Genomic DNA, 22,000 nt, shown 5'->3' with positions numbered 1-22,000 from the left:
CATTCTGGAAGATAACGAGGCCTGGAAACAAGAGTCTACCTCCTCCGAATTCGATGCCGAGTTGATCGAAGCGCGGTTGAAGCAACTAGACGATGCGCGAACGAATTGCGATGTCAAGCTTATGCTTTACCTCGTCCGCACGGCATTATCAAGGGATTTAGGTGGTATGGGGAATATCCGACTCTATAAACACTCGCATATTGGTACGAAGGACCTGATCGAACGGTACATAGATTCGACGCTTGATACGGTTAGAGCTCTAGTTGAAATGAGCAAGCATATTCTACCAGATGAACTCGAGACCAAGGATATATTGGAACAGGTTGTTTACGCCAGACAAGCATTCGGGAGAAGTGCATTATTACTGAGCGGAGGTGCTACGTTTGGGATGAACCACGTTGGGGTTCTGAAGGCTCTCTATGAAGCCAAACTACTGCCTAGAATAATTTCTGGCGCTTCAGCAGGAAGCATTGTCTGTGCAGTACTGTGCACTCGGACGGACGAGGAAATACCAGGCGTATTGGCAGATTTTCCTTATGGAGATCTCGCAGTGTTTGAGGAAGATGGGAGAGAGGATGGGATCCTGGAGCGTTTACAAAGACTCTTGACTCAAGGTGCTTGGATAGATATTAAACATCTCACAAGAGTCATGCAAGAAATTCTGGGGGACATGACTTTCCAGGATGCTTACAACCGGACACGGCGGATCCTGAATATCTGTGTCTCTTCTGCCTCTGTATACGAACTTCCTCGACTCCTCAACTACGTAACCTCTCCAAATGTCATGATATGGTCAGCGGTGGCAGCGTCATGTTCGGTTCCACTTCTCTTCTCAGCTGGACAGCTTCTTGTGAAAAATCCGATCACTGGCGAACACGCGCCCTGGAATCCAACACCTCAACACTGGATTGATGGTAGCGTTGATAACGACCTTCCAATGACTCGGTTAGCAGAAATGTTCAATGTCAACCATTTCATTGTCTCTCAAGTCAACCCTCATGTTGTGCCATTCTTGGTCAAGGATGATGAAGCCATTACCGAAGATGCGAAATCGGATGGAGACTCCGGTCCTGGTTGGGTATATACACTTACCAACCTCGCGAAAGATGAAGCTTTGCATCGAATGCAAGTTCTTGCTGAACTGGGTGTTTTCCCAAACATGGTTTCAAAACTTAGATCAGTACTAAGTCAGAAGTACTCGGGAGATATTACAATTTTACCACAAATCAACTACAAAGACTTTCCTCTCATGTTGAAGAATCCGTCACCACATTTTATTCTTAAAGCCTGCCTGTGTGGTGAGCGGGCGACTTGGCCAAGACTTAGCAGGATACGCAACCATTGTGCAGTGGAATTGGAACTTGATGCTGCTGTGCAGAAACTGCGCGCCAGAGTAGTATTCAGCCCTAGCCAAGTTGATCTACGGAGGATGAATACAGGGAGTTTCCAGAACCCCAGTAAGAGAGTTGAAAGAAAGCGCAGAGATAGCGGCAGCGCTGTACAGGCCTTGGAGACTCTCTCCATTGCAGCTGATAGAGTTAGCTCCCCAAAAGACCAGAACATACTTTCAAGACCGCCAATCAAAGCCTCACATTCTCACTGGGGTGTCTCAAGGCGTTATATTCCTCCACTAGTATCGGTCGGCCCTCGGTCAGCGCATACATCTCCATTTCCAACACCTCGACCTGAAGATATCCAACCTTTTAAATTTCTTTCACCCAAGCAGGCCCCGGAATTGAGTCTTGCCGTGCCAGATGTTTCTTCCGCTGGTGAAACAAGTCATTCTCCGTTTGGCTCTGACGCAGACATTGATTCTCACACCGACGAGAGTAGTCCGGAGCTGGAAGCATCCGGCGAGACTGTAGAGGGACTTGGTTTCCATTACAGCTCTCACATACAACGCAACAGTGCCCCGGGGGTCATAGATTTCTTTTCCAGCAGTCAACCAGTCACAGCACGAACAGACCACGTTCTAGCCACGTCACCAGCATCTTCAAGATCAAACATTGGGCTCACGCCCTCGCCTACGGCCATTACACCTATAGAAAGAAGCAGTTTAGGTCAATCAAAGACCGAACCAAGCAGTCCGGAGTTTATATACCGGCGGATATTTCGTTCACAGTCACAGACGAAGCTTCCACAGTAGATAGAAGTCTACATTTCCTTCCCCACTTGGATTAAAGACTTGTTTGATTAAGCATGTAAGCAAATATAGGGATGATGATATTTAATTGGGAATTTAAGGGTTTGTGGATAAGAGGTTGGTGCACAGGGTCGGCGTTATTGGTTGATTTGGGTATTTTGATGAAGCATTTGAAGTCATGGATGGGTACATGAGAGTATGAGATGATAAAGACGAAAGATCATCTGAGCCTACTTCCCAAGTCAGATCAGAAATGTACTTTAATACAAGAAGCTCAATTGAGTAAGTTGAAACATAGATAGACTCTGTGTGGTGCCTTGGTCTTTCAATTTCCACTTTTGTGAACGCTTATAAGGCCTACTTTGGTCATCTCCCCTTTCTACAACCTGTCCATCTACTTCCCCCTGAGTGGGGTGGATATCACTGCTCTTTGTCAACTAAGCTCCTTACTTCTCCTCTTATCTACTCATAAACATTTTCCGCTTAAACTCTTCGTCAAAGCCGTCCTTTTCGCTCGGTCCCGCTGCCTCACTTACACCATACTTTAAAGTCTGACAGTACAAGTGATGAGAATAACAGCAGATTTGCTTTTCACGGTCATATTAGCGATACATAAAGGCTTCACTTAGCAGACACGTTTTGGATGAAAAGGTATAGGGAGCTTTGCGCTGTTTTCAGATATTGGACTAGTTGTATGTTACTCCTTTTCCATGTTATGGGTTTGTTAGAAGTCTCGATTAAATAGTTGCTAGCTAGCTCCACAACTTTGCGGTTAATGCAGCTGGAAATTACTTAGTAAAGCGGACTCGCGGAAGAGGAAAGTGCGCTGGAGCTTTTGGTAGCGGCATTATTGAATTGTTCAAATCCATCCTGGTGGACAAGTGCTCTGCAAATCCTTCAACGCAGATGCAAAATTTCCTTGCTCGTTTGCCTTTATTATCCCATTTCCAGCTTTCTTCCTGGTGATCCCCGTTATGGCGTACTTGAAAAGACACTAGCAACCCAACGGCTCTCACATATCCTCCGCATCCCCTTCTTCCGCTCTTATGTCGTCGTACTATCTATTTCTTATCTACAATTGCCTGCGCCTTTGCGATCGCCTCTTGTGCTTCCAGAATAGCATTTTGCATCTTCACGCGATTATCTTGTGCTTTTGCAAGCAGCGCCTGCGCTTTTGCTTCACTGCTAAGCTCAGACATTCTTTGCGTCTTGTTAGAAGACCATGGATTTTAGATTATGGTTTTGGTTGTGAGGTGTCAAGACTTGTTTGGAGAGCTTGCTGAGGAGGATGCAATGAGATAAGATGAGATGGGATGGGATGTGTTATATAGGATATTATTACGGTTTGTATTCTTTGATGCATCATGGCAATTGATTTTATATGAGTCTTCCAAATCTATGTGACGAATTGTGAGAGTTTTAATAACAGCAAATGTTTGGATTTGTGTTATACCACGTCAATCCTCACCTGCCTTTGTGTATGTGCCAAGCTAAGATATACGTGATCCCTCGCCGCTTTTCTCACCCTCGCTTTACTCCACCTCACGCTCACCTGTGCTCACCAACAGCTCACTACGGCCCGGCTACCTCTAGGAGTTGAGCCCTGAGAATCCTCTGTACAGCACTAGGATGGTGAGCTGTTCAACTAGGTTCGATCCTCTAGATAGTTAACGTTTACCGAGAAGGATCGAATGAGAGGCTTTTTTCATCCACTGAAAGCAATTGTATGCCGGGAGCCCTACGAGAGGATAGATACATAGGTACTTCCCGGAGGGTATGCGCCATACGACCTACTTTAGTGCCGCCCTATGCATAAGCTTAGAGTCAGACATCGATTCTTCTGCTATATAGCTCGTATTTTATGTTCATTTACAAGGTTATTAGATACAGGATATTGCATTGAGCCCGCAGCTCTGCTTCTAATTCGCTCACGTGCGCATATCTATATCTATATCTATATCTATATCTATATATCTATATCTATCTATATGCATATACTTTTTCTTTCCCAAGAATGTCATACTACTCCGCACAAACAAATTTATCCTCTTCGCCTTATCAAGAAGGATTCTATTGCCACAAGCACAAACCCACAACCAGGAACTCGAATCTTAGAACCGGTCTTCGACTTCCATCCTAGGACTTGGCATTTCAAGCTAACACGCACGACCTTGGATCAATTAAATGGAGACCCGATTTCTTCCAACTCTTCTAATTAGAAACCCGTATCTGCCTACCAAAATATCATTTCAATAACAGTCACAGGTTTGCATTTCGAGCGCGCTCGCGCTCCTCCGCTCCGTAAGTGGGGTCGTACTACCTCACTAGCTCGCCGCCAGCGGCTGTATGGAAAGACCCACAGCGCGCTCCCGGACATGATTGGTCAATCCCCTCCACATTAATGACTGCGTGGCATAGAAATATTCTCAATATGCCACATGGAGCGAATCTACAGTGGGATGGATATCGCATTTCTGACCCCGAGTTCCTGACTAGCCGGGAAGGGAAGTTCTAGCCTGTACACAACGAATGAATCATGTACGAGCTATTCGTAAGGAATGACTCTCGCGAGTGGCTAATTCAGCCAGACGCACACCTATAAAGAGCGCTGTCCTTGATGGTTTGGAAGGGTTTGATTCTGGTCAGAAGGTATTTTACAGGGGCTTTTTGATATATACCGCCAATATGACAGAGTATTCGCAGTCGAAACTGAATTCCGTGAATCGGTTGAGAAAACGAGGTATATACTCCCTCCCATCCATACACCACCACGGACGGGACAGTATAGAACACGACACTAAATCCATCTTCAGGCAAATACGACTTTGAAACCATCCACGGACTCGTCAACCAAGCTCCCGTAGTCCACGTCTCTTTCGCGACTGATGCATCCGAGCCATTCCCCACCATCCTCCCCATGATCGGGCAAATGGGTTCATTCGAAGACACCTCCTCTGGTCTGGACTCGCCCCTAGACTGCTACCTCCACGGCTACGTGAGCTCGCGCATCATGCGGCTATCGCAGGAAGCCGTAGCGCGGGGCGAAGACGGCCTGCCCGTATGCGTCACAGCTACCCACGTAGACGGCTACGTGCTTGCGCTCGCCCCCTTCCACCACAGCTACAACTACCGGTCTGCGATTTTGCACGGCTACGCGCAGCCCGTCGAGAGCGAGGAGGAGAAGGTGTGGGCTATGGAACTGGTTACTAATTCTGTGGTGCCGCAGCGCTGGCAGAACGCGAGGACGCCGGCAACGAAGGCCGAGATGAAATCTACGACGATATTGAGGGTGAAGATCTATGCTGGGAGTGCGAAGTTCAGGAGCGGACTCCCGCATGATGACCGTTTTGATCTGAAGGATGAGAGTGTGGTGGGAAAGGTTTGGGCTGGTGTGGTGCCGACGTGGCAGGTCATGGGGGATCCGATTCCGTCGCCTGATAATGCTGTGGCGAAGGTGCCTACTTATTTGAAGGAGTTTGTTGAGAAGGAGAATATTCGAAGCAGGGATATCGCTTTGAACGCCATCAAGGAATAGTGGTGGTATTGACTGTCGAGTACGCTAGAGGTCCAGAGTCCAGATATTTCATAGGCTTAGTTGAGGTTAAGATCGAAAGGCCGCCTGAACTATGAACTTCTAATCCATAGTTTTCACCTCGTGTGATCCCTATACGATAGCAAAAGTGATGAAGTACTTTTCATAGTGTCGCCGTCCAGGAGTGTTGCCAAGCCAGCTAAAGAATAAGGCGTAGCCCCAGAATTCGAATAATTAGCCCAGTTACTTTCTAATATATACCTGACAATCTTCATTCCATTGCAATTGCTTCTCTGAGCTATCGCATCCATCTTATCCCTGATCAAATTGATATCTCTTGTACGGGTAGTTACCGAACCAAGGATGGCTAACGGCCACAGCCAGTATTTCCCGAAAACGCGGCCGAGTGGCTGGACTAAGAGTTGTTGCAAGCCTTCTGAAATAGCGTCTGTGACTTCAGATGCAAACTCACTCTGTTGAGATCCATCGGCGGGAACATGCGCTAAAAGAAATAGAAGGCGGGTGGCTATCTCGTATAACTTGCCTCCCCGCATCACTGCTTTCCCACCAGCGTCTTCGTCGAGCCGGCGCTGCCATTTCACCATGTCCGCGTACTGCGAGCGTACAGAGGAAGATAAATCGGGTACAGATGACCTTGGTCGTCTAGCCTTTTCAGTGAGTTGTATGATTGTGGTAAACAATTCGGGTATTGATCCCAGCACAGGGGACTGAACGACAACTGGCTGGGGGCTGTTGGAACTCCTTAAGCATCGCTGAAACTTTTCTTGCAACTGCTGTACGCTAGTAGCTGGACTCATATCTGGATCAAACAGCGTAATGATGGTACTGTGATAAATAAAATACTCGACGCAAACCCGCTCGAAGGACCGAGTGGCATGAGAAGACTGTATGCGATCAACTGGAACTCGGAGTTTGAGCAGCATTGAGAATGCAGCCAAGTGCGTTCCGCTCTGTGAGCATGGACTGTCAAGTCTAGAATTCTTAGCAGGTTAGTGAAACGTATAATCACGAAAAGGGATTTTGCATACTTCAAATATGCACAGCCACATTAAAGTTGCCAGCAAGCTGTCATCTCCATGTTCCAGGTCCCCTTTTCCCAGAATCTCTCGGACGCCACGCACAGCGCGTATATAACTTGCAATCTCAAACGATCGCCAGTACGCGGCGTGGGAGTCCAGAGTTCGCGCAGCATTAGCAAGGAGAATGTCCATGAGAGCCGGGCAATAGAAGCTCATCGAAACAATATGCGATTGGTCTATCCGGTCGACACCTGGATATTTGTGCACTTGGATTGGGAGATAACCGTCCATGGTATATGTGACGATATAGGTCTGCAATTCAGGCTCGAGCAATGGTGTTAGTGCGCTTTTGGCACATGGCAACTGCATCTTGATTGATGGTGGGGGATGATGCAATATGGATAGGACGAGTGCTGGACTATCTTTATCTGACTTCTTAGAAGCCCAGCTGCATAGCAAATCATTCCTAGTACATGCGATGCAACTTGGCTTTGACTCATCGCATTTCTTCCGACGTCGGCGACCTACAGATACTGGTGTTAGTATAAATACTCACCTAGTAATAAGTTGCCACTTACAAGTCAAGCAGCCCGAAACAGTCTTTAGTCGAGAGTATCCGGCTTTAAATCGCTTCGTTGACGGCATTGTGGTCTCAAGGTACGGTGGGGGTGAAGAGAATTGAGGTGGATGGCTCCTTTAGTCTTTTAGCTTAGTCAGCGGGCACTAGGGAGCAACAGTTGGGAGCTCTTGCTCTTCTTTCTAGTTTAGACACACTTCACCTTCTTTACACCGAGCATAATAGAGAGTATCTATGAGAAAAAAAATCTCGCCGACAAGATCTTGGATATACATGATGCTGGAATGCAACTTGATGCCAGAATACACCGGGAATAACGCATAGATATATCTATAATTGCTTCCAACGTTCTCCCAGTCGATCCGATTCTACCATCTGCTCCCGAAATCAAGCTCACTGCAGCTCAAGAGGCTGCCGCGCAGCTTGAAAGAATCCACTTTGGGAACTGGTCTGTTGAAGAGGCATTCTGTAAACGGGCAGTAGTAGCTTTCAGCTTGTCTAGATCTAATGTGTTATGGAAGTAGACTTTCTAAAGAGTTTGCTCTTGCCCGAGCTCAGCAGCTAGATCCTCTTCAGAATAGTTTCCTGAACTCCGTCAGGATTACTAGCTCCGAGTGATAGAGTAATGGTTCTGTTGTCCGAGCTGTTGTTGCAACCAGTATCTAGGCATAGTCGGAACGCTCAGCGCCCCGTACTGATCGATACTCCTTTCCTTTTCCTTTTCCTTTTCTTGGTCCTGGACCAGCTCCTTTCCCCATCGGCTCAGGCATATTCATCCAAGTCAACGTACCAACCAACACGCAAAGCACCAATGCCGTCAAGACCCCCGCACCCACCTTGTCACCCCTTGTAGCCGGTTTCGTCGCCCCCGGCTGTTGTGTTGACGAGCTGCCCATCCCAGCGTTCGGATCGCCTTGACTGGTACCGCCTGTGGAATTCGTCAACGGCGCCTTAGCCTGCTGGATCAAATTGCTCTGCACAACCTCCAAAGCAGCCATTTGCTGCCCGACGCCCGATGTCCCATCCCACTCTGTGCCTTTCGACCAACTGAGACCGCACATTCTGCCGTTGGTTCCACCGGAACACTGCAGCGCTGCGGCCGTGGCGGAGGTCTTGACAACGTCTATTACGTCGTCGTATATGAAAGGCGCTACTTTGGTCGCTGCGGCCATCCAGCGAACGAGGTATGCTTTGTAGCTGAGCATGTCGATAGTGCAGTGTGATAGAGAGGCCTCGCAGACAACTTCGTAGGCGATGCCTTTTGGGAAGAACACGTTGATGGTGGAATTCAGCAGGCCGGCGGTTCGTTCTTTCCATATGGCACTGCCGTTAGTCTACCCAGATGATATATATTAGCAGTGTCTTGAAATTAGATGAACCAACTCACATGATTATACATGGTAGCCGCGCCCAGAAGAAACACCCCAGCGTTGTATGAAAACTGCTGATGATTGATAATCGTGCAGTTGTTATTGCTATCCGAGCCATCATAAATCATGTAATCTTTGTCCAGGAGACCGATACCAGTCATCCAATCCCAAGTCAACTCTGCTTGCGTCGCATATGAATCGTTGCCAGTGTACGCTGCTAAACGTGCGGCGATATTGAAGAAACACCCGTTTGCGATGGCGTTCTTGTAGCTGTATCCGTTCAGGATATTGTAAGCTTGCCAATGCAGACCGCCACCACAGAGGTCATCAAAACGGGGTAGTTGCGTATTGTATACTGCCTGGGCAAGTGCTAGCCATTGTGGTTGGTCTGCTGGCGGGTTTGGGAAGCCTAATTCCGCCGCTGTCATGGCTGACATTCCCCAGAAAGCTGGGACGAGTCAGTCGTTTCTTCTTGGTCGTTTGGTAATATATAAGGTATATCTTAATGGGAAATCAGAGGGCAAAATACCTTGATCGTCGTTGCCCATGCCGTTTGTTTGATTCTGAGGCAAGTAGTCATGACCATTCCCTGTCTGGAACAGCATTCCCTGTGACACCACTTCGTTATACGTCGAGTCGCCAGTGTAATACCAATAATCTATCAGACTGCCAAACATGGCCCCCGTTTCCCACCAGAAGTACCCTGCGTTCGTCACGGTGGGATTTGGTGGAGGACCAGGTAGAAGTCCAGGGGTCTGCCCAGAAAGGTTTCCTTTGTAATAGGTCATCATGTCAAAGGCAATCGTGCTGGCCACTGACTTGATGGAGTCTGGTTTGTGAGTTAGCTGTGAAGGTTGTTTGGGTTGAATGAAGTGAATACGCGCCTGTGGAGTCCAAGTCAAGATTATATCCGGCTTCAACATGGCTACAGATCTATACGATTCCGATGTTAGCAAGTACTAATAGCCAGTAAAAGATAAAGAAGAGGTGCTGGAAGGTTTCCGTGAAGGAAATAGTTGAATTTGAGAGTCGCCTTTGAAGAGTTCACCGTCCAATTAAACCCCTTCAACGCCATAATCAGGGAAAGAGGCAAGAGGCAAGAGGCAAAATACTCACCGACAACACCAGCAAGGCACATGTCGATAGGAAAGAAAACGATGCCATGACTTGCTCGTCGGCGCGGTCAAGACGGGATTTTGCAGCATATATCAGGAAAGCATGCAAAGCAAAGTCCCAAGCGAAAGTGCATTTCTATTGTTGTGCCTCAGTAAGATACAGCAGATTTACAAGTGCAAATACGAACCACCATTGATTGGGCTACTACGACGAGGGGTTTGCGGGGGTTAACCACACATACCCCTGGGCAAAGCATGGCATACCCCAGCCTTACTCCGTATTACTTTACTCCACCGCACTCTCAAAAACATGGGGTGCCGGTCTTGTCTTGCGCATGGGGGGATTACGGATCGGACTACTTGCTACTATAGACACGTTGTATTATAGTAGCAGCCTAGAGGACGTACATACAGGCGCCTAAAAGGATTCGCGAAACGCAACAAGAGGAAGCAGAGCACTAGATCTGGCAGTCCACAGGTCACTGCTGGTTGGCTCGTATGAAGATGAAGATGGTGGTTGTGTGTGTGAACGTGGCGCAGCCGCTGTTCTTCTCGTATCTCGTCGGTAGGGTAGGTCCTTCGAAGGCATTGCATAGATTGGAGACAGCTTTTAGTGGTTATCACCGGATGGATTAATTATCACGCGCTGGCATGGTTGTACTTTGTAGATCTAAGGGTCCGGTTAAGCTTTGTAATGGAGATCTTTACAGCAGTCCTGGTGATCTGCTGAATATAGTAGGACTGGACTGGACTGGTCTGGTCTGGACTGGTCTGACTTGCGGCGTATCATTTGTTTCACATATAGCGTGTGAGATCAATCGATGTCTGGCCACGTGATGCTGCACTGTATCTTTTCGTTAGAGCCTACTGTAATGATTCGAACCATGGTTCTGAGCCAACACTATCTCTTGCGCGACGGATTCGAAGGATCTCTCCTAATTCCTAGCCTTAATCTCTCAGCACAGCCTCCATTCACGCGACGGCGCAGATCAGATTTGATACACTCACTATATACTCCGTAGTGTAAACTTCTGCAATCGGGAACTCCCGAATAATAGGCAAGGGATCTCGACGAGGCGGACCGTTTCATTCTGCTGTTTATTCTGCTCGAGGCGGTAGGATTCGCACTATGCTTGCGCAAGGGATCGAAGACCTTTATGATTCCTACCCGGGCCCCCGAATCTGTCACCCTATACGACCTCGTGGGCGCGGGGTCCGGTAGAAATACCTTAGGTAGGTGTTTTCTTTCTTCATTTACTCCGTACAGTGTGAAGTTTCTCTCGACAACAATTCGCTAAATATTCAGGGGCTGCTGGCTGCTGTTATGTGCGGGGTGGGGTACAATTATCCCAGCATCTAGCTTTTAGCAAGTGCTATAAAGCTGTAGGACATTGCCTATCAGATTCACCGGATAAGTATGTAAGTAGTACGCTCTACTTGGGTTACGAGATAGGAATTTATGTTTGACTATTGATTATATTATTTTATTTTCCTACTTATTCGTTTTGCCATCTATTTTATGGCTAACGCCCGCAAACAGGGTATCAAAATTCCCCATCTATAACTGTGCTTTCAGTAGTAAGAAGACGCACGCCCGCGGCCACGACCTCGACCTCGTCCACCTCTCCCCGGAAAGAAGCTCTTCCCAGCCATCTCAACAGGCACAGCAACCAACCCCTCCCGCACCTTGACCCCGGGCTCCTTCTTCAACCTCAACCAAAGCGCCTGCTCCTGATAAAACGGCATCTTCGAATAGCCCTTCTCCGCACTCGCCTCGACGCACCGTCTCAAGAACCCAGTGAACCACTCTTCACTCGGCCTCTCAACACCCATGCACACCAAGAAATCCGGAAAGCTATCCACCGCATGAATCCGCTTGATCGCATCTGCCAGCTTCCGCGCCGAGGCCCTCGGCGGCGCACCATGGCGCTCAAACGCCGCTTCGAGGATTCGCAGTAACGGTAGGCGCGGAGTCCCGACCGCGGCGTGGCGGAACAGGTTCAGGAACATGAGTAGGCGGTACGAGGTCTTGGATGCGGCGAAGGTGCGCTGTAGGCGGTAGCGCGAGATGGGTGACGGTTCTAGGTATGCGAGGTCTGGCATGTTGGAGCCGGTGGGGTCGAGGGTCCAGACTACGTTGCGGGTGATCGTCTCTTTGATGATGGACTTTAGGACCGCGGGCGTCATTTCCACATCGCTGATCAGAGAGGCGACGAGCAGGTGGCCGAGGTTCGGACAGGCTGTTTTGGAGGTATGGCCGGCGATGAAGGCGGTGAGGGTTTTGTTGGCTGCTCTGATTATTTCGGGTTGCGAGGTTGCGAGGCAGAGGAGCAGGTGGAAGAGGTGGAAGTAGGACTCGATTGCCTTTTCCGAGGCGTGGGTTAGGGTGCTCTTGGCTGAGTCTAGGTAGCGATAGGAGGGTTCTGGAGGGGTGTCTGAGGCTTGCCGGTTGAGCTTTACCACAACGTCGTTCATGAAGTGGTAGATGACTTGGACCAGTGGAACACTTCCCAACCTCGCTTGCACCGCGAGAGTGGACAGCGATATCGAGACATCGCTCTTTACTTTTCTCCAGTGCCCGTACGAAATTGGAAGGGGAAGCCAGTGCTGGAATGGAACGCCTTGCACGGAGTAGCGGATCTGGTGGACTTTATAGCCCTCTTGCGAGAGAAGGTCGAACTCGGACTCGAAAAATCCAAGTTTTCCTTTCTGCGTGATCATAACTCCAACGCCGAGCTTGATGTCCCTGGCACCGTAACCCTTCTTGAGACAGAAGCATTGCAGCTCTCGGGTGCGGATCACATCGTACTTGGTCATGACTGCACCGACGCGATCCCATGCCTCCGCAAAAGCCATGAGATCCTCCGTCTCGAGACTCTCGCAGAACATGAGAATAATCTCCTCGGGAATCTGTGCATCCTGAATGCCAGACGGTACTTTTGTCCTTGGAGCTTCCGCTGGGCTTTGAACAACTGCCGGTGAGACCTTACCCTCTCCCCCTGCGCGCTCTTTTTTCAATAAGGTCGATTCGCGGGGCGGTGGCCATTTTCCAACACCTAGTCCTGGCGTACCGGAGGAATGCACGATGCTTCGAGATGTCGGTACGTTGCCAGTCCTCGATCCCGCGACGCCAAAGTTGCACTTCTCGCATATGCATGTGTCTAGGATATACTGCTGCGTGTTTCGATAGCTGTTGAGATTAACAGCGTATCTATCATGAGACTGTTCGATTTTCTCGCTGCTGAAGAAACTGAGAAGTTGAATGGCGATTCCCTTCAAAGTGTAAGCCGGCGTATATCCTTCCGTGGTATTCAGGATGGAGGCACAGATGTAGGAGCCGTAGATATTGGGATGTTTGACAGCAGAGTCCATCTGAACTGTGGGTGGGGATAACGGGTAGTTGGAGGGGAAGATGACGGTGAGATGCATAGGTCCATATCCCTCCTCTACATTCAGGATTAGACATGCTGTTGTGATATCGCCATCGCGCACATGCAGGGTGATGTTCGGGTAAGGTTTGCTCTGCAGCTCTGCTATGTCTTGCATGAGGCGCTTGCGCAGAGAGGAAGCCATTTCTTTGCATTTTTGCCTATTGGAAAGGAAGCGAATGTGAGGATCGTGGACCAGCCGGATCAATTGAGATTAAAAACTATATGCTGTCGAAGGAGCGTGTAGAAGTTGAGGTGATAAGTTAAGCCTCAAGTAAAGGTGGGACCGAGAAAGCGCGCGGAACAAACAGCGAGTACTTGCACAAGATGCAAAAAGTCTTCCTGATAATGGTACAGCCGAGAGCTGGTTAAAGAAGAAAAGGAAAATCATGAGAACTGTGCCGTGGAGTCTCATATATACCTTCTGAGGTGGACCCCTATTCCGGCCAGCCCGTCTTCGGTACGGCGAGGGCATGTGCCGGCTAGTGAGTCACGGCCGATTCACGTAGATTTGACGTCGTAACCGTAAGCAAAGCATTGCGAAGTACTTCTAAAAACCTGAAAAGTGAAACAGAGCTTCACTTCTACTTCGTGTTTGACCGTTGCGCTGTTGGGGTCCTCGACTGCATGCCGTCACGTGAGATACCCCGACGCAATGCAATGTTTAAATTGAGTTATTTGTTGCTTGTAGCGAAGCGAAAGAAAGAAAAGAAAGTCGAGGAACTTCTAGATTAGATCAGGATTGAAGTATACCTAGGTCATCTTGCACTTATGTCATTAGGTCCTTGATAAGGATTCGGGGATGAAGAAAAGTAAGTTTAATTGCTCTCCGTGACTGTACATGTCTCTACAATCAAAAGCGCAGCTTTGAAGTATGTCGGAGATGAGGTGTTACGCAAAATAAGTGATTTGTCACGGACGGATCCTTTGTTTTCTTGAAGCTGTTAGTTTTCTTGATTCAGATTTAGTTTATGCGAGGCTTGTCGTAGGACTCACTGTTTGTAATAAACTGATGTATAAATGCAACTTCCCAGCAGAGTTACATCAGATGCCCCTAATCGCAGGAGTGAGAATGGGAATACTGAGAACGTTGCAATCAGAGAGGTGGCAGCTACTTAGTTTTTATCATTATTTTTGGTTTCTCTGTTGTACTTGCAACGTCTGAACCCACGACATATTTTCCGAGTTAAATGCACGTTGAATTATCAACCCACTACTGTTTTCTCCACCGTTCCTCCTTCCTGATCATCATAGTATTCGTGTCGTCGTTTCAAAAGTAATCAAACCAAAGCCAAACAGTACGCGCGATAAACGTCAAAGCTCAGGCAATGTTGAACTTCTTCCGGTAATCAATTGATGGTGAAGCATCATCGCCATCGCGATGGAGAGTCATCGTATACACAGATCTATCTCAATTAGCAAGTGAGCGCCGAAGGGATGCGATAGGATAAGGAAATGACTTGCCGATTCAACCCCCGCTCTCCTCTTACACCCTCCAACCCCTCCTTCTCCATCCCCACCATATCTGCACTTCTGGTCCCAGTCCCCGTCATCTCAGTGCTCTGCCCCGCATACGCATCATCCCTCCTACTACTCAGCCCCATGAAATTGCCCGCGGCAATATGGATACTGAGGAACTTCCTCTTCCACGTTGAGTTCTGCACCGTCTCGTATGCGTTGTGAGTCCCTGAAGGTCCACTGATGGAGGGTGATGGCGAGTAGGGCGGCGCTTCGGCTTGGATGTCGGCGTGCTTGTTGTCGAAGGTGCGCAGGTGGAAGACCTTTTGTAGCAGCTGCCACGTGCAGATTATGTTTCCGACCCAGATGGATATGCTGGCTTCGCGGATGTACCATGTTTGATACGTTGTCGTCATTGGGGAGGCGAAGTTGTAGTATCTTTATACCCACGAAGGTGGAACATCAGCTTGGGGTTCAGGCGGGATGGAATGGGAAGCTTGGATCAGGGGATGGGGTGAGGGAGAATGTACTTGTTCATAATCGCGCACATGATCGTAGCAAGTCCCATCAAGAACGGGATAACGACTAATGCCTTCCTCTTGAACGGCAGCTTAACCTCCACGGCAATCGCGAGTGGGACGTAAAACAGCGCCAGGTCAGAACTGATGTTAAATACCATCTGGATAATGGAGTAATGCGAATAAGTAGTACATTGCGGATTTCGGACCGGCATGGCCCAGTATTGCTGAAAGGGCCGGCAGAGAATAGCATAGTAGCAGACTTGGATGGTTAGGTAGCCGACGACTATATAGGTTAGGAGATAGAACATGTAGCGTTCGTACTTGGTCTTCGCACTGACTGGGTATTAGAGATTTTACTTTCTGCTTTGGAGAATAAGGGACTTACGCGATTCGCAAGACGAATGTCCAGATGCAGAGTTTGACCAGCCAGGTTGATGCTAGCATGGATTGCTCGAGGGGGATGACGAGCTTGGAGCCGAAAACACGGTCTGCGACATCTTTGGGGTCGGCAAAGATTGCTTCGGCTTGATCTTCGGGGTACAGGTTGGTAGCGTAAGGGGAGGAGTAGTTGATGAAGATGAGGAGCGTGGTGTAGAAGCACTTGGGACCCAGTTAGCGATTTAACGTGGTAGAAATCACAATGCTTAAGGGGCATACCATGGCCAGAATCATGCACCAATCCTCGCCACGGATCTTATGCATGACTAAACCTCGATTGGAGCTATAAATTATGAATTAGCATTTGCTCTGGTTCACATTCTCCACTGGGTCTGAAGTTTAGATGGAATTGGCTGCAAGCAAAACCTACATCCGGAGGAAGAAGAACATGAAGGCTGGGATACCAAACCCCAGTGAATTGTAGAGTAGCTCTTGGCTGGTGGGAGAGACATCACCGCGGCGGGCTAGATGAACCGCGCTTTCCATGATGAGGGGACTGTTTGCGGTAGACATAGCGAAGTGTCAAGAAGTGCTTGAGAAAGGGACAGATCGAAAGGATCACAGTTGCTTTAAGTCGACACCAGATGAGGGGTGCTATAAGTTGATATTTAGTGCATCCAGTGCAAAGTACCGCGTCGCGTACAGAGAGCTGCAACGGCAAATGCAGTCGGCTTGCGAAGTAGAGAGGTAACGACACGGAAATGTGGATGCCAATGGGCAAGCAAAGCCACGAGGAACAGAAATTGGGCTTCAACAGTATAAAACGAAGGTGTTAAAGTTTGAAAGATCCGGAAGAACAGACAAGGTAGATGTGCGTGAGTATCGTCCTTATTAGCACCTGAAGTTATGTGAATAGCTTGAAATGCTTCCGCAGCCGAATGAGGAAATTCTCGTCGGGTTCGTCCGAATAAGCTCGATCTTGGCGAGCCCCTATTCACTCTTCTCCAATTCACGAATGCCCTATGCCAGGGGCAACCATCAGAAGCGAATAAGATAGATGGCATTTCAACGAAGCAGCAGAAGGAGGAAAGGCTCTGGCTCCCTTAACAGGAGAACGGCACTGCACGATCATGCAACACAAGTAGCACAGCTTTACCCGATTCTGTGGAACTGAAGCTTAATATCTACTCCACTTAACTCACAAACTCGAGGATACAGTACTAGTATGCACGCTGCCATTGTGTGTGGATTTGGACGCTTTGTGTCTGATAATGAACGGATCAATGTATACGAAATCTTGCGCTCCCCTTTCGAAGCCTAAACTTACCAGTCTCTCTTGTTATATTGGATATAGGTAAGTATTTTCAAGATAGTCAAGCTCATTATGTCTATCTTGGCAAGTAGATCCCACAACCTAAAGGAGATAGATCAGAGAACGGGACACGACAGGGCTTAGGACCGTACCACCTTTGAGAGTTCAATAATTGTATTGTGTAGCGTCCCGTGAGCTGCAGCTCCCCGTGGGCCTGGGTACCGGGACTTTGCCGACCCGCTCCTGATGAAGATCATGGATGCCGGCAATGGGGTCTTGTGTGCAGTGCAGTGCGGTGCAGTCCGGAGCGATTGGTGGTTGGACTCTGGGAGGGCGCCTGCAAAGACAGGCCGCCCCTGAAGACGTGCAGAATCGGATCGGTCGGGGAGAAGTTGATACATAATAAGGAGGAGGGAGCAAACAAGCTTTGAGGCTTCGGTCGAGACTCTCTTTCTATGGGGGTGCGGTGGACGTAGGACTTGTGTTGCAGCGGGAATCATGAATGAAGCATACAAATAAATCATAAAAGCAAAACTTGAGAAACCTTTGCACTTACGGCAATCTCAATGGCGCGTATGGCGAAACAATCACCATGAAGAAGAAAGCACGCAATGCTTCAGTTTCCAAACGCTTTGCGGCTTGGGTAGCACATTTTCATCTTATGTCCTGTGACATATCCACGAAATCCCCCACAGTCCCAAACTCCAGCGCTATGCTGCTGTAAATAGCAAACAATCATCCTTTTATCGCTTTATAGTCCTCCTTATACTACCCGTGTGACGTATGCCTTCAGCGCCTGCGTAACATCCCCTTCGTAGGCCTTTAATAGATCCGTAGATTTGATTTTGTTTAGCTCGAGTTCCTCGACCTGTGAGATAGTTGTTAGCTATTTATGAAAGGAAGTATATGCAAATAAGCCCGAGGAGATTCGGATTGGCTGTGCCTGGGCACCGAAGAGCGTAGAACAACTGCTGTACCAGGCCGACGCGGATGCCACAGAAGATTGGAGAATGAGGGGTACAAGCTGTGAAGGGAAGGACTGAGCTGTCTTGCGCAATCTTGTTCCCCAAGGTAATTCAAACGATTCTAGACCATGGTATATTCTTGCCAGGGGAGTAGGTACACATACTAGCAAAGCAACGTCCGCCTGATCAACCTTGACATTTTTCTTGACCGCAACCTTCGTCTCGTCCTCCTTCTTTGTCAGAACGCCATTGGCAGCTCCCTTGCCAGCAATCCTGTCCATTGCCTTTCGTACTGCATCTTGATCAACATCCTTGGTGGTTGAGGAATCGTCATCGCGGGGTGCATCGAGGGAGGAGAGGGCAGCTTGTGCTTTGCGGTCTTCTGCTGATTTCGCGATGGGGACTTCGTCTTCGATGTCTCCAGTTGTTGCGCCTTCAACAACAGTCGGGGGTTGTGCTTCTGCCATTGTGGGTGTCTGCTGTTCGACTTTCAAAGTCGATGAAAGAGAATGTGAGGATGTTTGCAGGATAATCAAGGTGCAGATGAAGTTGATTTTCGATTTTCTTGCATGTAGATCAGGCTGCGGGAGGACTATTAGGGCCCTAAAGGGGTAACGCTTCTTAACCAGGCGCGGATAATAAGCGGTCCCGCCCCCGCCCCCACCAAGACACTCCCTTGATCAAAATATTTTTCCGAGGAACAGTCAAAAGACCATCAAGTTGAACATTGACCTCTCAACTCAACTCGACTTTCGCAACTTGCAACAAAGCACCTCATTGCTCCCCACTTTGCACTTGCCCTTACTTCCTCAAAGCATCATGACCAACCCCATCGCCCTTCAATCTCAATTGAGCTCAGCTGGAAAAGCTGCAGCTACCGCGAGCTTGAATGGAGCTTCCCATCAATCTCAGCCTCAACCCCGCGATGGCCAGACTTGGTCTCCAAGCTCCTGGACCACCAAACCCATCAAGCAAGACGCCATCTACGACGACCGCAAGCAAGTCGAAAAGTCACTCGCGAAGCTTGAAAGACTCCCTCCAATCGTCACGCCGACTGAGATCGTACGACTAAAGAACAGTTTGCGCGACGTCGCTCTTGGTAAGGCATTCCTCCTGCAAGGTGGTGACTGTGCAGAGCTCTTTGACTACTGTGAAGAGAATGCAATTGAATCAAAGGTCAAGCTCCTACTCCAGATGTCCCTGGTGCTCATTTGGGGTGCAAACAAGCCTGTCGTGCGAATTGCTCGTATGGCGGGGCAGTACGCGAAGCCGAGATCGAGTCCAACAGAGATCATTGACGGGAAGGAGCTTCCTTCTTTCCGAGGCGATATCTTAAATGGCTTTGACATCGATGAGAGAAAACTAGAGCCATCAAGGCTCGTCGAGTAAGTTTCCCTCTCGTCTCCATATTCACCCTTGCTAACCTCGCGCACTACAGCGCTTACTTCCATTCGGCAAGCACGTTGAATTTCCTTCGTGCTTCGCTGTCATCAGGACTTGCAGATCTTCATCGTCCGCTTGACTGGGGTCTTGGTCACGTTCAAGACCCGGAGCTGCAAGCTAAGTACTCTAAGACCGTTGACTCCATTACGGACTCGCTGAGCTTCATGCGCACTGTCGGTGCCGACATCGCCAGCAAAGCTCTCGAGACCGTCGACCTCTACACCAGTCATGAAGGGCTTCTTCTTGAGTATGAGCAAAGTCTCACCCGAAGACTGAGAGATCCTGCCAACGCCTCCAAGCCATCAACATCCGAAGACCAGAAGTCTTGGTACGACACCTCGGCCCACTTCGTCTGGATCGGAGATCGCACCCGACAGATTGATGGCGCTCACATTGAGTTCTTCCGCGGCATCTCAAACCCGATCGGCATCAAAGTCGGCCCAACAACCTCCTCCTCTGACCTGCTTACTCTCCTCCGCACTTTAAACCCCTCGGTTGAGATCGGCAAGATCACGCTCATCACTCGCTATGGCTCTTCCAAGGTGCGCTCCCTTCTCCCACAGCACATCAGAACAGTTGAGAACAGCGAGTATGCACGTAGCGTCGTCTGGCAATGTGATCCCATGCACGGCAATACTCGTTCAACTTCCACAGGCATCAAGACCCGTCAATTCTCAGACATCCTGTCAGAGCTGCAGGACTGCCTGGCTATTCATAAGGAAGAGGGGAGCTACCTTGGTGGTGTGCATCTAGAACTCACTGGTGATGCTGTCACAGAGTGTACTGGTGGCAGTGAAGGTCTCGGAGAAGATGATCTATCACTCAACTACACCAGCTTCTGCGATCCAAGACTCAATGAGAAGCAAGCGTTGGAGCTTGCATTCCTCATTGCAGGACATCTGAGAGAGAGAAACTAACAGAAACAAACACATCATATGTGATTGCAAACTTTACCCAATGGTATTTCGGTACTACCGAGTCAGCAATCACGCACCGCTTAGATGTCACGTGTTGAAAAAAGCGCTTTCATGTTCACAGAACTCTATTCTATCACTCCTTCGACACAGATCCCTCCATTCTCCCTTCAATTTCAGTGCGCCATTTCTCTTCAATTAAGACACATCAATCGTCAGTCTCCGATCTGCAAAAACAAATAAATACATTCCATCACGCTCTTCAGTTGGTTCTCCTCTGTACATCTGCAGGATTTATTGCGGTGCCTTCTTCATATTCTATGGCCAGATACGAATCATTCTCGTCATTGTTTGACATGATGATCGCGATCATGGTGTCATGTCTTCGCACAATGCGCGCACCCACAAGGCTAACAAAGCTCCCAGCGGAGACAATTGACATGCCACGTTGATGGCGAACAGGCGCCTGGATTGGCTTCCGGTATCTGTCTCGGACTTCAATTTTTGTTCGGCGGAAGGCTTGATCAACCTTTTGGTCAGGTCATCCCAGTTGGTGTCGAGGAGAATGGATGTCTTTTCAACTCCTCGGCCTGAAGGGCAGGATGTCCATGACATCGTCAATATGTGCTGGACATTGGACCTGGAATGCTGTCTGCCTTTCGCAGCAAAGAGCAGTTGAAATCTTGCTTCCAGAGCAGAGATGGAATGGCCGTGTTAGTGATTCACGCCACTTGTCCCATCCACCAAGTGCTTGTGAGACTCTAAGAGAGTTGACTTGCAGGTCTTGTTGGTTCATATGCCAGCTTACACTTAAAAGTCTGGCCATCAATATTGATCTGCCGAAAGAATTCGTTCGCACCTCCTGTGCATTCAAAGTCCGCCCGAGACCCTCTAGGAATGATATTGGTTTCACCCCGCTGGCATGTAGACCAGCTTCAATTCTTCCAACCTCTGCGATGAGGGTACTTGGCGCCGAGGCCAGGCAGAAGGCGTAATATTTTTTACCCAAACAGAGACACCGAGTGCTGGGTCCACTATCTCTGCTATCTGGCATTCTGGAAATTGTTTGATATTCCCTGGTCCAGAAGCGCACTGAGACCCGAATTTTCACCCCCAACGGTACTTATACTGCTATTTCGCGGTAAAATCTCATTTGGGACTGCGCCATCTCTTGGCTGCTTCTGCCGCAACTTCTATTATTTCCTTTCAAGCCTTGTAAGAGGTTGATGATGATGTCCTTAATTCGAGGAAGGTACTGCTCCATGCTCTCAACGCTTGCTTCCTGGCTGAGAGTGGATTCGAGAATATGTCGTAGAAGCTCTGGCGCATTGCCTAGGTCGGGGAAGAGGCACCAAGTGCTGGACATCTCCATTTCCTACTAGGGTGGGAAGAGTACTTGGCGCCTCTTCCAGGTAGAAGGCGTAATATCTTTTAGCAAGACAGAAGGCGGTTCCCTCAGAACCTTAATGTTCCAGATGATGCGAGAGTTTGGGTGGCTAGATCTTCATTTTCGTCTTCCACGTTCGTCTCTCATCAACACGAGATCGACGCACCTCAACTTTTGATGATGCAAGACAGACTAAACACCAAAAGCATAACATCGGCCAACGCCATCTCCAATGTATTCAACGGCAGACAGTCCAGCACCCATCTGACCTTGATCGGCATATCTCTGCTCAACCCCGCCCCCAGAACCGCCAGCAATACAGCACCATCATTTTTCTGATCTTGCTACAGAGACAGATCGATATTTGGCGATGGCGGGTCGTATTGCTCTTGTTATGACTCGTTATGGGGGTGCGAC

At 48.8% G+C, this 22,000-nt stretch overlaps 6 protein-coding genes across 6 annotated transcripts; 2 read left to right on the top strand and 4 right to left on the bottom strand.

The window, feature by feature from the left end:
* Positions 1-4,828: 4,828 nt before the first annotated feature.
* LHYA1_G006201 (uncharacterized protein) lies at positions 4,829-5,678 on the top strand (the record flags this gene model as incomplete). The annotated part of the gene is made up of 2 exons (XM_031151141.1): positions 4,829-4,883; positions 4,957-5,678. 2 exons carry the CDS (start codon positions 4,829-4,831, stop codon positions 5,676-5,678), a joined length of 777 nt encoding a protein of 258 aa, XP_031004635.1.
* Positions 5,679-7,954: 2,276 nt separating this feature from the next.
* Positions 7,955-9,585, bottom strand: DCW1_5 (Mannan endo-1,6-alpha-mannosidase; the record flags this gene model as incomplete). The annotated part of the gene is made up of 3 exons (XM_031151140.1): positions 7,955-8,626; positions 8,680-9,110; positions 9,192-9,585. 3 exons carry the CDS (start codon positions 9,583-9,585, stop codon positions 7,955-7,957), a joined length of 1,497 nt encoding a protein of 498 aa, XP_031004634.1.
* A 1,764-nt stretch (positions 9,586-11,349) lies between these two features.
* ube2wb (putative ubiquitin-conjugating enzyme E2 W-B) lies at positions 11,350-13,350 on the bottom strand (the record flags this gene model as incomplete). Its single annotated transcript, XM_031151139.1, has 1 exon — positions 11,350-13,350. One exon carries the CDS (start codon positions 13,348-13,350, stop codon positions 11,350-11,352), a length of 2,001 nt encoding a protein of 666 aa, XP_031004632.1.
* A 1,270-nt stretch (positions 13,351-14,620) lies between these two features.
* Positions 14,621-16,135, bottom strand: LHYA1_G006198 (uncharacterized protein; the record flags this gene model as incomplete). Its single annotated transcript, XM_031151138.1, has 5 exons — positions 14,621-15,101; positions 15,194-15,517; positions 15,570-15,784; positions 15,842-15,905; positions 15,993-16,135. 5 exons carry the CDS (start codon positions 16,133-16,135, stop codon positions 14,621-14,623), a joined length of 1,227 nt encoding a protein of 408 aa, XP_031004631.1.
* A 1,502-nt stretch (positions 16,136-17,637) lies between these two features.
* On the bottom strand, positions 17,638-18,306 carry LHYA1_G006197 (uncharacterized protein; the record flags this gene model as incomplete). Its single annotated transcript, XM_031151137.1, has 2 exons — positions 17,638-17,742; positions 18,004-18,306. 2 exons carry the CDS (start codon positions 18,304-18,306, stop codon positions 17,638-17,640), a joined length of 408 nt encoding a protein of 135 aa, XP_031004630.1.
* A 352-nt stretch (positions 18,307-18,658) lies between these two features.
* aro-8 (Phospho-2-dehydro-3-deoxyheptonate aldolase) lies at positions 18,659-20,199 on the top strand (the record flags this gene model as incomplete). The annotated part of the gene is made up of 2 exons (XM_031151136.1): positions 18,659-19,224; positions 19,278-20,199. The coding sequence occupies 2 exons, from the start codon at positions 18,659-18,661 to the stop codon at positions 20,197-20,199; spliced, it is 1,488 nt and encodes a 495-aa protein (XP_031004629.1).
* Between the last annotated feature and the right edge of the window lie 1,801 nt (positions 20,200-22,000).

Source organism: Lachnellula hyalina (genome assembly GCF_007821495.1).
Source record: "Lachnellula hyalina strain CBS 185.66 chromosome Unknown contig00084, whole genome shotgun sequence".
In the NCBI taxonomy this organism is placed as follows: domain Eukaryota; kingdom Fungi; phylum Ascomycota; class Leotiomycetes; order Helotiales; family Lachnaceae; genus Lachnellula; species Lachnellula hyalina.
The sequence above is the reverse complement of the archived record's forward strand: the minus strand, read 5'-3'. Positions and strand labels throughout refer to the sequence as shown.